This window comes from Sinocyclocheilus grahami, unplaced genomic scaffold (genome assembly GCF_001515645.1).
Source record: "Sinocyclocheilus grahami isolate Dianchi unplaced genomic scaffold, SAMN03320097.WGS_v1.1 scaffold251.1, whole genome shotgun sequence".
Taxonomy (NCBI): Eukaryota; Metazoa; Chordata; class Actinopteri; order Cypriniformes; family Cyprinidae; genus Sinocyclocheilus; species Sinocyclocheilus grahami.
The window spans coordinates 79724-98382 of record NW_015505430.1 but is presented as its reverse complement, the minus strand read 5'-3'; the positions used below and the strand labels follow the sequence as shown (position 1 = coordinate 98382).

Sequence of the window (18659 nt, the reverse complement as noted above, 5' to 3'; positions counted from 1 at the left end):
TTACATTTTTCATGAATATTATTTAAACTGCAAAATTATACAGTTAAAACAAATATAATAATGTATATCATGTATCATAAAACATTGACATAAAACCAAAAACATTGCAGTTCATGAAAATTCAGCATTACACAATCTTATGAGAGGAAGACTATGAGTATTACTAACATGAGCCCCCCCCCATCCCTCCATCCCCCCATAATCCTTGAAAAGATCACCCTTTTAATGTATGAAACTTCACAAAGCAGTTTTTTCATCTGCAGGAGGAGTCAGTTCTGCCCTTTTCTTCTTTACCTTGCCATAGAATATGGCTGTGCTCACTGATGTAATGTTACCTGTATTCATATTTAATCAAAAGTAAAATTGCCATTTCAATTTGATTATATCCATAATACAAATGCCATTAACATACGACTAATCAACATTATATCACTAGTATTAATGTTGTCATTGTTACAGTTGAACAGATTGCAGCTGACCTTGCTAGCTAGCTAAACTATTGTAATGTCATTCCACTATTGCACAGTGTTGCCGCTTGGCAACACATACATTTGAGTGATTTACCAAAAACTAATTTTGTTAAAACTTTTTTGAGTGATGTTTCCGATTTTTTTGTAGAAGTGACACGGACTGGTCCTTGCTTGTTACTGACGTTTTAGTTTGCTTTCAGCAACTACTGACAAGAGACGGCAGTCTGTCAGAAATCTCGCCACAGAAAAAAACTGCATGTCATGTGACTTAATCAAAGCACATCATTGACTAAACCAAGGTCTTCTCTTTCCAACAACAAAAAATGAGATTGTCCTCTTAAAGAGACAAGGAAATGAACACAAAGCGTATGTTGCCAAATGGCCACACCATGCGGTAGAGGGTTGGTTTATTGGCTTGATGATGCAAAGGGCCATAAAGCAGTCCAATGGCAATGTTGTTTAAAGGCTACAAGTAGCAGAAGGTAGTTATCTGTGTACACCAGGCCTAACACATGTCTCTGCATGCCTGAGCATGTTTCCACCTGCATTTTAAAGAGATAGTTCACTTGAAACTTAAAATTTTTAAATCATTTATTCAACCTTATGTCATTCTATCCATGTAAGACTTTCTTTCTTTTATGGAACATAAAAAAGATATGTTTACATACATTAAAGGTGGGGTAAATGATTTCTGGTAGCCAATGTTGATATTTCAAATCACCAAAACAAACACGCCCCTATCTTGATAGCTCCGCCCCACACATACGTACACAACCCAGGCAACGATTAGTTCTGTGAAACAAGCAAAACCAATGTTACACTGTGTCTACACTGGACGCGAGCGGTGCGACAAAATACTATAGAACTCATTATAATCAGTGATGCTGTCTTCACTGGATGAAAACTGCTGCTGCGTTCTATTTATGACGTATTGACACAAATTTCAAATGATTTTCAACGGTCGCTTTATCACGTCCAGTGTAGACAGACTTTAGCTGTCGCGTCTGGGTGTAGACACAGTGTTACTCACCTATCGAGAAGAAACAAAGCAACCTCAGCGTCCGATCGCAGGCCTTCCGCTCCTTGAGTTCTCTCCAGCGCTGGAAAGCTGATCCGATATTTACACGGGTCCTACTTCTTGCCTTATCGTAAGCCTTCTTTTGTTCCGCAGACGTTTTCCTCTTTTGTTTTTTTATCTGCCATCTTTATCTTTCTGTGGTCACTCGGCTCGGCTAATGTCAGTCCGCGCTCTTTAGCGCTCTCTCCTCCACATCATGAGTAGACACGCCCCTTACTGCTGATTGGCTACAAGTTTGTTTTGGTACTCGGCCCGACTCAGTTTTCTAAACAAATTAATTCTTCAAAATATCTTATTTTGTGTTCCACAGAACAAAACATAAACAAATAAATAAATAAAGAGAGATTAGTCCAGACTAGTCCAGTGGTGTTCTAAAAACGTGTAAATTGCAAATACAGATAGAAATATAAAAAATTTACATATGGGACCACAGTTACAATTTCTCAGTATCTATCACGTTTTTGCTAGACATAGCATTTCCCAGAGCATAAATGAACATTTGAAATAGAATTATGAATGACTGACAACTGATCGTTATCATATTTCCTCTTTTAAACCCTGCCGCTGTCTCCTCCTTCTAGCTGTCTTCTACACATCTGCCTGCTATGACCTTTAGGTTTATTTATGAGTAACCTTCAATGGGTCAATAATTCCAGCAGCTCTCAGCGATATGCTGTGGTAAGTGATGTCCTGTCAAACATCATTTATTCTTATTTTTGCAGTTTCCTCAAATGTCTTGATTTGATGTTTCTTTTAATTTTGTAATATTGCAAGTTAAAATGTTTAATTTATTTTGTAGACAAAAAATGGGAAACTGAATAATGTATAAAGTCAGATCAATTCTCTTAAATAATATTACCAAACTATCTTTTTTACTTTTAAAATCTAGTCTGATAAAAGTTAAACAGTAAAATAAAGCTTTGTTCAAATAGACTATATTGGTAGTGCTGTACTTTTGCTTTAGACCATAGCCTGATAAATGAAAAGTAAAACACACAAATAAGATTAAGTTACTTCTGTTTCTGAATAAAGCAGGAGCTGATGTCATCAAATAATGTTTGTTTTGATATAATTCTCTGAAGTTATCATGAGGAATAAAATATAGCACATGTAAATCATTTTTAGCTCTGAGAAAGGCAGTGTTAGTCATCTGAAGGCACGTTGCATATGTTTCCTGTATTCATAGTTTTCATGTGACTACACATCCTTACAGGAAGTTTTCCTCCACTGCCTGCCTGTTATTTTTTTACCAGTTAGTAGTACGTACTAATGTATTAAGACATATACATGATATGACTAGACCAAATTCAGTATACACTTTATTGATGATGCGTACTATACAGGCAAGCATACACACCCAGAATATGTACACAGCACGGTAAATTGCACAGTAAGAGTTACCCTTAGCAAATCATTATAAACAAAATTCATAATATGGCTTAATGCATCAAGACAGGCTTGTGCTTCAGTTCAACGCATGTTTTAGCCGATATGTCTCCATGCCAGTCACGTGACTGAAAACTTTGAATTGACGGCATACACAAATTGCATAAATAAAATGTTTATGTAACAAATGCACCTGTTTCAAATCAGTAGTGATTGATTTTATGTTTTTTTTTTCAAACCATTTTAGCATAATGATTTAAAAAATTCATTTATTTAAAAATTATATTATTTCATCATTTTTGAAGACTGGAGCCCCGTTCTAATACTGCATATTAGTTTTTAAATAAAAAGGTGTTTCTGATACCAAGCAGCCAAAAAGCATGATTTCCCTCAAAACCTGGAACTGAATTGAATGTTGTAACTAGATGTTATTTGATGTGGGGCCAGAGTGAGCCAAGCTCCTGTGAAGACTGGCCTGGTCCGCAATGGTTAAATTATAGTGCTTTCTTAATACAGAGATATTAAACTCCTTTTGTGTCCTATAGTAAACGGACATAAAAATTAAATGATTTAGTGATGATTAAAGGATGACAGAATTATTTTTTCTTCTTTAGTTTTGTCTTGGTATATGGAACCCATATGAAACAGCTTGACTATGGAGAGTGATGTTTAAAATTGGTTACAAAACTGACAATTCCTTAAAAGAGTATGTTGCCCTGCTAAGTCCAATGAGAAGTTTTTGGTTTGGTGTGGGCTGGTATTTTAGGGTCATGAGGTTTGCAAGTAAAACAAAAATAGGGAGGTGGTACTTTCTAACCTCAGGTGCAACTTCAACAGAATTTGACATACTAGGCTAGTGCCCGTTTAAGAATGTCGTATTTGCCAAGATTGTATCTAAATTGAGCATCTGATCTACTGGTCAATCTTTAGCTATAACCACTCTCTAAATCTCTGCTCATCGTCTCCCAGTTCCCTTTTCTTTTGCTTAAAACAATTCGAACAGATTTCTCTTCTCTATTCTCCTTCAGACGTTTTCATTTGTAGCTTTCACTTAGCCTTTAATAGTGACAGGTTCAACCTGACACAATAACAAAATCTCTGCACGTAAGGTAGAAAGCCAAAATCAGTCAACAAAAAGTACACACGAATATTCGTGAGCAGTGAGGTGTGCAAGTGAGAATAACGAGAAAACTGAAGAACAGGACGTGGTGTAAAGGTGTGAAAAAAACAGCCCGCTGTATGAGCATGTGTGACATAAGGATGAAACAAGCAAACGGAGCAAAAGAAGTTTTACTTTGCAACTATTACTTTTACAAATCAGCAATGGAGAATTTCTGAATCATATTTACAGAAAATAAACACATATTTTAAATATTTGTAATACAAAAACAGATACAGGCTATAAATAACAAAGATGACTGGATTTTATGGTTTTCTGAGTGAAATGCTAAAAAAAAAAACACTTGTACATTGCAAATACACTTGACTGGAATATTATCAGTTAGCATACAAAACTTAACTAAAGTTACAATTTCTTGGTATCTCCATATTTGTCTAGCGTTTTGTAGACAAGAGGATCCATAAGATTGATGAACAATTAATGAACAATGACTGTTTGTCAGCCTGTAACATGCATCGTATATCTGCATTTCCCAGAGCACAACCTTTCATTGAGAAAGCAAAATGAACATTTGAAAAAGAATTGTGAATGACTGACAACTGATCTTTATCTTATTTTCTATTTCAAACCCTGGTGCTCCCTGTCAGTCTCCTCCTCCTCTGTCTGTCTGTCTGTCTTCTATGCATCTGCATGCTGTGACCTTTTATTATAGAGTAACTCTCTACGTGCCAATCATTTCAGCAACTCTCAACTACTCTGAGATCCCACACTTAGAGAGGTACGTTTTATTCCTTTCAAACTTTTTTCCTTTTTCCAACTATTTATTATAGATCTCCATCCATCATATATCCATACACCCACTTCACATTGTATCATTGCTCAAATGAATGTTTTATGTTTGTAATAATTTTACATTTGAAGATTGTCAGTGACCATCTTACTGGATTTATTATTGGATTTATTTATTCCTATAATGTTTAGTGCACTTTGCTTCCCATATATACTAATATGCAATATGAAAGAGTTTTGAATTAGCTTCAGTTCCAATTTTGATGAATTACGAATTAATGACTTTATAGTTAAGTTAAATGTTAAATGTATTTCCAGCACAAACAGACTTTATTTATGCTATGAAGGGAAATACCAGGGGGTGGCACCTCCACAGATATCGGGTTTCAATCACTGACATTCAGAGCTTTATTGTAAAACCCATGGTTTCCCATAAAGCGTAGGGTTCATGACAATATAGAGGTACTACACTATCCAAAACTAACCACAAGCTCATTTTCAAAGAAATGGTACTTTTAACAGGAATGGCCACTCAGGATGGTGATAGACCGTTACCTCAGCAGCAAAAGTGAAGGTCACAGGAGATTTAATTTGGTCTCATCAGTGTTGAGAAACTGAATTGCACTATGACTGATAAGCATCAGTGATGAATGTACTTTGTGGCCACTGTGGTTTTACATTTTCTCTTATCTGTTCAATTGAGCGATTCAGTGAAATATGAGAATAACTTTTTGCGTTATTACTAAATCCTGCTTATTCATAATCTGAACAATTTATTAAATCCTGGATTTTGCTCCAGAATAGAAATGAACATACTACTAACCAGGGTATATGTATCCTAATATATGCAGCATTATACAACATTTAGTCATCATATACATGCTATTTCAGACCTGCAAAAAAAAAAAAATTCCTTCGGTGGAACAAAAAAGATTTTTTGATTAATGTTTTATCTGTACAATTAAAGTAAAAGGGATCCAAAACACTGGATTCTATTGACTTTAATTTTTATGGACAATCAATCAATCAATCAATCAATCTGAATGCGTTCTTTCATGTTTTTTATATTCCGCAGAAGCAAGCAAGGTTTGGAACGAACATGAGGGCGAATAAATGATGACAGGATTTTAATATTTTGGTGATTGAAATGCTTTCAATCATGTCTCATCATTGCCCCCTTCTGGTCAAAACACGTTACTTCAGCAAAAGAACTTCGGGCATAAATTTACATCTTGTACATATTTGTAAGATTATTAATTAGAGTAAAAGACTTAATTGTAACGTTACCCTCAAACTTTAAACTGTGCATTCACAAGACATAATGGTTCATATAAAGAAAAAATGCTGACAGTAGAATGGATGATAGGAATAGATACTAATTCTATATGTTTTGTTTTGTTTTTTTCTTCAGAAAATGAATGGTGACAAAAAGGTAACACTTAGCATGGGGGAGCTTTTTGATCCTAGTGACTTGGATGACTTATACAATTACAGCTACAATTACAACTACATCCCGAATGGTGAAGGAACTGTGTGTGGTCAGGAGTCTAGCATGCACTTTGATTCCATTTTTATTCCGGTCCTTTACTCTCTGGCGCTGGTAGTGGGGCTGGTTGGAAATGGGCTGGTTCTGGTGGTACTGTGGAAGAAGAGAACGAGCTTGAATGTTACCGACACCTTCATCCTCCATCTGAGTTTAGCAGACATTCTGCTGCTGCTAACGTTGCCCTTCTGGGCTGTAGAGACAGTTAAGGGGTGGATCTTCGGCACAGCACTCTGCAAGCTGACTGGAGCTCTGTTCAAGGTGGGCAAATATGTCTATGGGGTCAAAAATTATTGGTTTTCATGGCCTTGTGTTGAATTCATGAAATTATTTGGTCATCTGCTTTTCCATTTTATTGTTTATGCATATCTTCAGTAATAATAATATTCTATAGAATAGACATTCAGTTGGTAAAGAGATTTTCCTCTACCTATAGCTGTTCAAATAATTCTATTTTCATGGTAACGAAGTTGTAAAAAGTTGTAAAATTAGACATAACACAGAAAAGGTTAACAGGTGATGTTTTCACACTAAAATACATATTGTTTAGATCTTGTGGCCATACTATTTAAACAGTGAGTATTTTAACAGATTTTACAGGTCGGCTCCATTCACTTCCATTGTTCCTCAGTGTAATCCAGATTTTTTTTTAAGAGGTGGAAAATATTTTTTGTGTTAAAGGATCAGTTCCAGAATAAAAATATCCTGATAATTTACTCACCCCCATGTCTTCTAAGATGTTCATGTCTTTCTTTCTTCAGTCGCAAAGAAATTAAGGTTTTGGAGGAAAACATTCCAGGATTTTTCTCCATATGGACTTCAATGGAACCCAACGGGTTGAAGGTCCAAATTTCTATGCAGCTCCAAAGGGCTCTATACGATCCCAGCCGAGGAATATGGGTCTTATCTAGAGAAACAATCTGTCATTTTCTTTAAAAAAAAAAAAAAAATATATATATATATATTTTTTTTTACCACAAATACTTGTCTTGCACTAGCTCGGCTTCACGCTTTACAAAAAAAGGTAAAACAACGATGTTGGACGATTTTGAAGTTCCAGAGTACACAGACGAAGAGCTAACCGCGCACCTTTACAATGGGATTACGTAATGTGTGAATTTGCAGACATGCATCGTGAAGCTAGTGCAATTTGTGGTTAAAAAGTATACACATTTTTCATTCTTTTTAGAAAATGGCCAATCGTTTCGCTTGATAAGACCCTTATTCCTCGACTGGGATCTTATAGAGCCCTTTGAAACTGCACTGAAACTGCAATTTGGACCTTCAACCCGTTGGCCACCATTGAAGTCCAATATATATCCTGGAATGTTTTCCTCGAAAACCTTAATTTCTTTGCGACTGAAGACAGAAAGACATGAACATCTTAGAAGACATGGTGGTGAGTAAATTATCAGGAAATTCTTATTCTGGAACTAATCCTTTAAACAGCATTATACCACAAATGCTTTTGACTGACATCAGCTTGCACCAGGAATATTGCTTTAAGAATCAAAATTACAATATTTCATTGTCACTTCTTTCTCCATCAGATCAATTTCTACTGTGGTATTTTCATGCTTTCCTGCATCAGTCTTGACCGCTACCTGTCCATCGTCCATGCAGTGCAGATGTATTCTCGTAAAAAGCCAATGGTGACTCACTGTTGCTGCCTGATGGTCTGGCTCTTCTGCCTTCTGCTCACAATTCCTGACTGGATATTCCTTGTGGCCACTGAGGACAACAGACGGCAGGATAAAACAGAATGTGTTTTGTTTTACCCGTCTGATTCTTGGCATCTGCCCACTCGCCTGCTCTACCATATTTTGGGTTTCATTCTTCCAGCACTAATAATGCTGTTCTGTTATTATCACATCCTGAAGAGGCTGCAGCATGGCTCTCAGTGCATGCAGAAAAAGAGGGCCATCCGTGTCATTGTAACCCTGGTACTGGCCTTCTTTATCAGCTGGACGCCATACAACATCACTCTCATCGTTGACACCATACAAAGCAATAAGACCATCAATCTCAGTAATCAAACATCCTGTGAAAGTGCCACAGCATTAGATGTAGCTCTCACAGCTACATCCACATTGGGCTACTTACACTGCTGTGTCAATCCAGTGCTTTACGCTTTCGTGGGGGTGAAATTTCGCCAACACCTGCTGGACATGCTGAAACCGCTGGGCTTCACGCTGATGGGACCAGCGGTTCTGTCACGGAGGAGCTCTTTATGGTCAGAGTCAGTGGACACCTCACACACGTCTGCTTTTTGAAATATCATATGCCATCAAACTCATACAGGTATATGTACAATCAGTCAGCATGTCGTCTTTTTAGCATGCAAACTTTAACATCTGTATCAGTCAGAGGAGTTTGGCTTTATGTACACAAGCGTTGCCATTCACACCAAGGACGATAACTATAACAATAACTAGTCTTAATAATCATTATAATTGTATGAGAATATGGAAGTCCACATCACAACTATAACAATACCATTATATAGAGGAACAATTTCGTTGGAATGAGAAAAAACATTGACAGCCAATCAGAATTCATGCAACTTTAAAGAGCTCGAGCATTTAAACCTGCAGATGACAAAACTGTGGTGTACGTTTATGATAGGGCTGGGCAAAAAAAATACTGACGAGATGCGCATGAAAATCGCATTCGATATTTTGCACAGCCCTAGTTTATGATAAACAAACTATATCTTTCGTTGGTGTGGACACTAATATTTAGCTTCATAGTTATCTTTATAGTTATCGTTCTTGGGGTGAACAGGTCTCCATCTCCGTTACCATCTCACTCAAAAATGACCAAAGTGTTTCTATATTTTTCCTATTTAAAACTTGACTCTTCTGTAGTTACATCGTGTACTAAGACCGACGGAAAATGAAAAGTTGCGATTTCCTAGGCCGATATGGCTAGGAACTATACTCTCATTCTGGCATAATAATCGCTGCGTAATATCATTGTGCCTGCTGCACCCATGGTACGGCAGCAAATGGTATACTCTCATTCCGGCGTAATTATTACGCCGGAATGAGAGTATAGTTCCTAGCCATATTGGCCTAGAAAATCGCAACTTTTTTAAAATTATTTTTTTAGTTTTGTTTGAGCTAGATGCTAACGGTCTAATCAGATTCAATGATCTATGCTAAGCTACAGCTAAAAGTGCTACGCCAGACCCGGAGATCGGCTGAATGAATTCGAAAACGGTAAAACTCAACTGTTTAACTCTTAGGGGAGTTGGAAAATGAGCCTATTTTCAAAAATAGTGGAGTGTTCCTTTAAGTCTCATGACAGTGCTTTTTAGTATGCAGAATGCATGATAAAGATGAACATAGAGCAGTCTTGTTTAATCTTACTTTCAGATACTTTTTTCCATGAGACCAGGTAGGATATTTCTCTTTGCACATGTGGCAGCTACTGTAGGTTCTCAACTGTTTTGCATTTCTCAAGCATACTGACTCCTTACAGCTCACACATTTTAGAGAGAGATAAAAAGTTTATATTTTTGTCATGATGGCAGATTTTTCCAATAAATCAGACATTTGACAAAGCAAAAAAAAAATTTTTTTTTTACTATTATATATTGTTATTGTGTGTATTATATAATGTGTTCCTGATTTTGTTTGTTAATTGTCTTGTTTATTGTTGTTGTTGTTTCTATGATGTTATGTTTTTATCTTGATTTGCTGTAAATACATTTTCAAAACATCCTATGTCATGTGAAGCAGAACTGGGCAAATGTGTATTTTGGTGCTTATGGTCTTCTTATATGCTCCTATATTTTGAGGAATAACTTGAACCTCTTTTTTTTGTGCTAGCATGAAACCTGTAGCTACAATGTAAGAATTCTTCTTTAATGCTGTAAACTGGGATATAATAAAATACAAGAGAAATTATGTATGAAGAAAAGTTATATATGAAACTATATATGAATATAGATGTTTATATATGACAATCATGATCACGATTTAACTAAATTAAAATAAGGTAACAAATTTGTTTGCCTGCTTAAAATGAGGTAATGAATTAATAAAATGTGGCCAGTATTTAACTAAAACGAGAAAAAAACTAAGAAAACGCCATAAATCAATAAATTGTATGAATTAATTCTTAACTTGTGGCCACCATATCAAGGCCAAAGCATGGACTCTACAAGACCCTTGCAGGTGTCCTGTGGTATCTGGCACCAAAATGTTCACAGTAGATCAAGTCCTGTATGTAGGCAGGGCCGTAGCTGGGGTATAAAGGGGCCCCGGTTAAAATCACCATGGGCCCTCCAATAGCTGAGGGCCCCTAGAATCATAACCAAATTTCACCTGCTAGCAAGGACCCTGAGTGTAGGCTACGAGGTAGAACTGTCTTGGATCAAACTGCTTGGTCCAGCACATGCCACAGATGCTCAATAGGATTGAGAACTGGTAAATATGGAGGCCAGGGCAACTTCCTGAATTCTTGAATTCATCATGTTCTTTATACTATTTCTGTACAATGTGCACTCTATAGCAGGGTGCATTATCCTGCTGAAAGAGGCCACTTCCACCAGGGAACACTATTGTCATGAAGGGGTGCACCTGGTCTGCAGCAATTTTTAGGTAGGTAGCACATGTCAAATTTATGTTCACATGAATGGCCAAGGTTTCCCAGCAGAACACTGCCCAGAGCATCACACTCCCTCCACTGGCTTTTCGTTGTCTCACAATGCATTCTGGCGCCATCACTTCGCTAGTTAAACAGTGCACACATACAGTACAGCTGTCCAAATGACAAAGGTGACATGGTTCATGTTGCAATGCCTGCTGGGTGCACCATACAAAACTCATCAATGGCTCCCAGCATGCATTACAGCATGAATCATCTCACCATTGCTGTGGTTCATACATTATTGATGTCTGCGTGTCAGAATGAGTTAAAATCCAAATTCAGAATATCCTATCTGTAGTTTCTCAACACTGTAAAAAGTTATCGTAATTTTAACAGTAGAAAACTGTAAAAATGCTACAGTAAATGCATGTTAATTGGTTATCAGCAAGTCCATACTATAAACTGTGAATAACTAAAATACTGTTAAAATAAAAAAAGAACATTTGTGACCCTGGACCACAAAACCAGTCATAAGGGTCAATTTCTCGAAATTGAGATTTATACATCATCTAGGACTTGGTCTTGGATGAGCTGCCCGGAGGTGTTGCAAATATGGCCGCTGAGTGAACAGACTTTCCTTGAAAGGGAAAAGAAGCATCCTAAAAATGTGATGCACATACAGGTGCATCTCAATAAATTAGAATGTCGTCACTACACGTGAAAAAATAAACCCCAATTAACCACAAGATGTCACTGTTACAGCAACTATTTTACAGTGCATTCACATTTTGCATGTTGTTTAAAATGCTTTAAAATATTTTTTCATATAAATCCACACTTTATACCTGATGACAACGCAAAATAATTTTGTGATAACGGCAGATGTGTGATAATTTTGCACATTTATTAAAAAGATAAAACAGGATTAAAAAGGATTCGGATTCTTTGAAATAACATTTGAAATGTAGTGTCTCTACACTTTGATTGGAGTCCACCTGTGGAGAATTCAACTGACTGGACATGATTTAGAAAAGGACACACCTAAAAAATTTGCATCTCAGAGAAAAAAAAAACGCCACAAGGTAACTGCCCATTTTTCACAGATTTAATTACACAAAGTATAGAGCCTTCACAATATGTATATTTAATTGTGTTTGTTTGCTCTAGTTTTAATTCCTTTAAATTTTCACTGAAGCCTAGATGGCTGACAAGTGTAATATGAACATATAGCCATAAGTGTTAATATTCAAGCCGGAAGAATTGTTGCTGGGACAAAGAAATGACTGAATAATAGGCTCCTCCTGAACCTATGCGACCAAGATCTCAAGTGGGCAAACAAGTCTAAGAAAGACATGTCAAAACAAGTTTGTGTAGACACATACTGTAAGAATTAAACAAGCTATTCTATTGCTCTCCACCATCATCTACCAGGGGTACTACAGAACACACACACTACTTTTTTGATACTGGTCCAGCCAAAGAAAGAAGAAGAACAACAAAAACACAATTCAAAACACTAGATGCAAATCATGGGTAAAGGGCACTGACTCAACAAAAAACAAAATATTGAATATTGAAAATATTGAAAACAAATATCTACTTGACCGAGAAACTTCACAAAAAATGCTCTCATACGCAGTAACACAATCACACCACAGCAATGGAAATGAACACTTAGCAAAAATGCAATTTCCTCATTCTGAAAGTGATGTGAATATAGCTGAAATTCTGACAATCCAACTACATACTCTCATTTTCTTTATTTTCTTTCATGTAATGATGACTCATGGGAAATATCAGATGGAATATTGATGACGATATTGTAGCATGACAATGCAATCATGCGGTCATTTTCACAGTAATGCTCACATGTTCTGTTTCAGAAGAGGAACTGAAGCGTGTCAGACACATGTGGTTATTTTTGTGTGCATGGCATCAGAACACATTACAAGACAAATAACTTTCTAAGAAACCAATCTATTCAAAATGGACTGTCTATTCACAAAAGTCATTGGAGTGGGACATGTTTATTAAAATGTGCTTTGGCAGTTTACAGATATGTAAAAAACTGCTTAACGGTCAGTTCCTCACACTTTGTATATACTACACACAGGCCCTTCTGTTGATCAGGATGATGACATCCTGAAAGTATTTCGAAAGGACACTACATTGCAGTACAGTATAAAGACGAAAGCATACAATGCCCGTTTTCTCTCTCTGTTCAACACACATTGTCATCTCTGTCAATGGGGATATTCCACTCATAAGAACACCAAAGAATTTATGACCAAAAATCCCAACAATGGTCTTTCCCAATTACCAGTTCACCCGGCAAAGAAAGTACTTCCTCCAAAAGGGTTCAGGAGATCACTTGGTTATGCAACATGGGAAAAGAATCCTTTATGACCCCTATCTCACAGAAAACTACACAAATGTCAAATCCTTATTCTCTTATTATTTGATGAGTAATTAATAAAGTAATTTTCAATATATATATGAGAATATTCTGAGCTTCACAAAATTAGTAGAACATAAGATCTACTAAGGAAACTACTTCAAAGTTAAGAGAAGAATTTGGATGGAACATTAAAATAGCACTGTGTTCCTTTACACACTTCTTAAAAGTTATGAAGTAACAGAACACACCCTTCCAGAGACCACCGACTTCTAAAAAAAAAAAAACATGTAAGAAACTACTAAGCAACTGACATGACTTCCTGTCATGGGAGCAGAAACTATCTTATTTTTATCTTATTCATCAGCAGATCCGCTGATGGTACTGATTAAATTTTAGCACACTTTAACACATTTAAAACTGTTTCTCCCACCTGCAACAGATTTAATAGACAGAAATAAATGTAAGGTACAAACATAAATGTATAAATAATAATAATAATCTTTATTTTCTATAGCACCTTTAAATGTTACATCTCAAAGCGCTTTAGATAAACGAATAAAATAACAAAATACACCATATAAAAATTATGAAGAAGAGAAGAAATGCACTCAAAACACTTAAAAATAGAATAATATGGACTTAATACAAAAATTCAAGTAAGAGCTACCCTAAAAGAAATGAGTTTTAATGCGAGATTTAAAAATGCCAAGGGATTTTGCTTGCCTTATCTCAATAGGTAAAGATTTGCATAGTTTTGGAGCAAGTGAAGAAAAAGCCCCATCTCCCATCGATCTTAAACGGGTTGACAGAACGGTTAACAGACCAGTTTCAGATTTCAGATTTCAGTTTCAGGTCATGCATTGGAGTGTAGGAGTTAAAAGCTCTGACAAATATTGACGTGCCAAATCATGCAAAGCCTCATAAGTTAGTATGTTTAAATGGTTGTAAAATGTGACATTTCGTGTGTTGTAATTAAAAGTACAATAATTGTCACATAATTACATATATTAAAATTTTTGTAAAATTTAAATGTCACAATTACATATAAATACACTATAATTATAAATATAAAAGTTTTGAATACTGAAATGAATATTTCACACAATAGTTATTTAAATTTGACCAAAAAAAAAAGAAAAAAGGTAATTATCCATTGAAAATGATTTTGTAATTGAGTGGGAATGAAGACATCTGTTAACCAAGCAAGTGGGCACAGAACCGACCAATGGCCAAATACTGGCTGATAATATCAATCCATTACTAAAAACATTGTTCCAGAATATTATTCCCAAACATTCACAGCACAGCGAAAATAAATAAACATATAATTTGACCAAATAAAATTAAATAATTCCGAGTATGATCATTTTACTGATGAAATTAAACAGAATTAAAGTGCAAATGAGTTGGCCAGCATTTCATGTTCTTCCTTCATGCCCGTCTTTTTAATTTCATCCTTTATCATCCATAATGAGAGAATATTCCAGAATACATGTACAGAAACCTTTGGAGGACTGGGCTGACTGGGTTATTCCATACTTAGTGATATCTATTAAATGCTCACATGTTAAATGAAGAACGCATAACATACATTTTAGGAATTACGAGATACAGCGTGTCCAGCAGTCAATGTTTTATGATCCATATTTTTCATGTATCATGATCCTGGGGTTTTATTGTTGAATTAATGTCATTCATAGGCTGAAGTGAACCTTGTTCCTCTTGGACAGATGCGTTTCTAATTACTACACTAGAGTCCCAAAGTGAAACATCATTACTCTCTGTTTTACAAGCACTGAACTTTGTCATAGTCAGTACACGATGCCGGAACTCTTTGGAGAGACAGAGGTAAATGACAGGATTAACAACACAATGGAGAAGCCCAAAAACTGCCGTTATTTTGCTAGCTGCCCACTGCCTCCCTTCACACTCTTCTGCCACTGCTGAAGAGATGCTCTCTGATGTCTGAACAGTGTTCACGATGAAGGTAATGTTGTAGGGTGTCCAGCAGATAAAGAAAACCAGCACAAGGACTGCAATGATAGCTGTCCTTTGGCCCTTCTTCTTCTGCTGGCACTTTGAGTTGTGCCGTAACTTTAGCAGGACAAAGGAACCGCAGCACAGCAGCGCAAGTACCGGTAGAACAAAAAGATGCGGAAAACGAGAGGCAAGATGCCAGGAATCGGGCGTATAAGAGTGAATACATTCCCGTTTACCCTCATTTGTGCCACTGATGGGGCTCAGAAAGATCCAATTAGGGATGGAAAGCAGCAGGCAGAGGACACAGATAATCAGGCAGCAACAGTGAACCACCACAGGCTTTTTACAAGAAAACAGCTGTACTCCATGGACGATGGACAGATAGCAGTCAACACTGAGGCAGGCCAACGTGAAGATACCACAGTAGAAATTGATCTGAAGAGAAAAGGAAACAGTTATTACAACAAAACTACTATAATAGACTGCTAATGACCAATTGGAATGTCCAAAAATCATTTAAAAATGTAGTTTAAAACATGCCAGTTCTTATAAATGTATAATGTTGGCTTCATATGGCTTTGAAATCTTTTTATGAGAAAAAATTAAAAAAATAAATAAATTTAAAAAAAGTTTACATTTATTGACAAAACAAATTTGTCATGTGATGCATCCATCAAGTATAAAGTAATAACATATTTAATTATTTACATTTTTTCACACACACACACACACACACACACACACACACACACACATATAGGGGCAATGGATAGATATATCTATCTCATAATATTAAATATAGCATTGTAAGATTTCTTAGAAATATTATAAATTATTCATTTATAAGCATCATTAATGTATGCAATTTTGGGGAATCACACCACATGACATTTTAAAACCTGAACTAACCTTGCCTTGTCATTAAAAGGTTGAATTATCTGATATTTTAGTCTTATTGACCTTGATACACAGCCATGTGGGTCCGCAGTGGTCCTCTCTATGATATAATTTCTTGTTTTATGTTTTTATTCTGCATGTTGGTTGCACCAAGTGACTTTGATTCATCAGACAATATTTAATAAATAGTAATAAATAGTAGTAGTAATAATAATAATCAAGTATAAATAATAATAAATAGTTTTGTAGTTGTGTAATTCTTTGAAATGTTAAGCCTTTTTTCTTCACTATGATATTTTTTTACTTGTGCCCCCCAAATATCAAAATGAATTTCAATTCAAACAAAGTCATCATAAAAGATGTATATTCAAGTCATTTGTATATATATATATACTTAAAGTATTTAGGATTAAACACATGGATCTGGACAAAAAAGCCTCAAGTCACTTGTCTAGGTGGAGATGTCCAAAATATTACCATGTTACACAATGTTACTCTAAAAGCTTGGTTTTTTAACTGTTGAAAACAAACAAACTAAATTTAAAAAAAGTCTCTTTACTGGATGCCATCGGAAGACCCAAAACCTGTAATTCAACGCCAATTTGATTTCAGTGTCATTAACTTTTAAACACGCCTGATGTGTGTACAATGAAAACGCTATTTAACCCAAAGACATCTACGAACTTATCAAACCGATACATAAACAAGCCAACAGTAACTCACCTCGAACAGAACTCCAGACAGTTTGCAGAGCTCTGCTCCCATGATCCATCCCTTAACCGCATCTACAGCCCAGAGAGGCAGTGTGAAGAGCAGCAGACTGTCTGCTATGCTCAGAAGAAGGATGAAGATGTCCATCACACTCAGGTTCAGCCTCTTAAGCAACAGTATTGCCAGCACCAGTCCGTTTCCCAGCAGCCCCCACAAGAACCCCACAGAGTAAAACAGGGGCATGAAGACCGCCAAAGCGCCAGAGACTGTGCTGGACGGACAGACCACCTCCTTGTACTCATAATCATCATAGTCGAAGGTGATGTTATTCTCAAACAGTCCGTGTAGGTCCACCTGCATGTTTGATTCAAATAAAAACAGACTTAACCAAGGGTCAACGAGACACTAGAATAATATCTGACTGCAGCTACTCGTGAATTGAGTTGTCAGCTGCGGCAAGTGTTTTTTATGTGCAAACAGTCACATGCTGGGTTTCACATGATGTTGCAACAATAGCTAAAAGGAAAGTAAAACTGTGGGTGGAAGAGCTGACTGCTGTAGAGCAAACTGAGGGGGTCAATACCCGCGCGCACATTCAAAAACAAGCTAAAATCTCCTGCTTTGACACTGAACAACTGCTTAGTCGAACTGCTAACGCACACATATGTGGGTTTGATTTAAGTTTGCAAACCCATTTAGTTGCTCTCGAACTGTTCATTCCGAAAGCTATGGATATCAAAAACTTGATTTGTTTGGTTAGTGAGTTACTATGGTCATAGATTTAGTTCAAGATATCTGTATAACAAACGTTTAAACTCGACACGGCAGAACATTTAGATGAAACCGATAATGACAGAATCATGAAACTGTTTACGCATCTATAAGGTTACGAGAACACTTACAGGTGTTGCCATGTTCTTGCTTGTCTTTGTTTGTCTTCCTTTTTAAGCAGTCCGCAGTTTTTTTCGTTTACGTACCCGTTTATTGAGAGTATGTTTGCTCATTACCAATCCATTTGGTTACCGTGCACGCGCAGAGTGAAAGAGAAGGAGTAGATAACGATGATCCTGCCTTTGTTGATTTTTCCCCCGTCTTAACCCATTACATCATCCAGGTAGCTCTAGTTCCTTCCTACCTACTATCCCGTGCACTCTTGCCCCAGCTGGTTATATCTAAAAATATCTTACACTAACTTGATAATGTACACATTCACATGTGGTTTCAGCAGATGTAGTGCGCCCTCTAGTGTTTGATAGTCTAAAATGCAGCTGCATTAATACCAAAGTCCCTTTAAAGGGGTCATATGATGCGATTTCAAGTTTTCCTTTCTCTTTGGAGTGTTACAAGCTGATTGTGCATAGATAAGATCCCTGAAGTTGCAAAGACTAAAGTCTCAAAACCAAAGAGATATTCTTTATCAAAGTTAAGACTCTGCCACGCCCCCCTAAAACGGCTCGTTCTAACACGCCCCCACATATCTACCTCACTATGTGGGAATATTTGCATAATGTGCCCAAATGTGCATGCAAAGAAAGAAGGCATGGTTTCAGTAACCGCAGTTAGTGTTGAAGCAGCCATGTCAGGGAGACGCTGTGTTTCTAGGCAAAAGCACTTTATTTGGCCTTCCGAAAGTAGATGCATTTAGGAATCTTTAAGATTACTTACAACAGAACAGCAATGCATTTTATAGA

The 18659-nt window shown here is 36.5% G+C and overlaps 2 protein-coding genes across 5 annotated transcripts in view; one reads left to right on the top strand and one right to left on the bottom strand.

The window, feature by feature from the left end:
• The first annotated feature begins 2187 nt into the window (after positions 1–2187).
• cxcr3.1 (chemokine (C-X-C motif) receptor 3, tandem duplicate 1) lies at positions 2188–9218 on the top strand. Of its 3 annotated transcripts, none has more exons than XM_016289794.1 (3): positions 2188–2226; positions 6255–6647; positions 7937–9218. In XM_016289794.1, exons 2-3 carry the CDS (start codon positions 6258–6260, stop codon positions 8657–8659), a joined length of 1113 nt encoding a protein of 370 aa, XP_016145280.1. In that variant the 5' UTR covers positions 2188–2226; positions 6255–6257; the 3' UTR covers positions 8660–9218. The 3 variants fall into 3 exon arrangements, with proteins under 3 accessions (XP_016145280.1, XP_016145279.1, XP_016145281.1); XM_016289793.1 differs by lacking the exon at positions 2188–2226 and adding an exon at positions 4799–4832; XM_016289795.1 differs by lacking the exon at positions 2188–2226 and adding an exon at positions 5896–6087.
• A 5241-nt stretch (positions 9219–14459) lies between these two features.
• The window catches only part of LOC107598453 (C-X-C chemokine receptor type 3-like), a 12260-nt gene continuing 8060 nt past the window's right edge, over positions 14460–18659 (bottom strand). Inside the window, exons 1-3 of one of the 2 annotated variants that reach the window (XM_016289791.1) lie at positions 17871–18256; positions 16981–17322; positions 14460–15795 (exon numbers count right to left, since the gene is read on the bottom strand). In XM_016289791.1, the coding sequence (XP_016145277.1) occupies positions 15031–15795; positions 16981–17322; positions 17871–17882 (1119 nt within the window). In that variant the 5' untranslated portion in view covers positions 17883–18256 and the 3' untranslated portion in view covers positions 14460–15030. Of the gene's footprint in view, positions 15796–16980; positions 17323–17870; positions 18257–18659 lie in introns of those variants that run through there. The other variant, XM_016289792.1, reaches the window with a different exon arrangement.

Coding starts and splice junctions, on each gene's coding strand:
- cxcr3.1 (XM_016289794.1), top strand. CDS start 6,258: ATGAATGGTGACAAAAAGGTAACACTTAGCATGGGGGAGCTTTTTGAT. Junction 6,648..7,936: donor TGACTGGAGCTCTGTTCAAG/GTGGGCAAATAT, acceptor TTTCTCCATCAG/ATCAATTTCTACTGTGGTAT.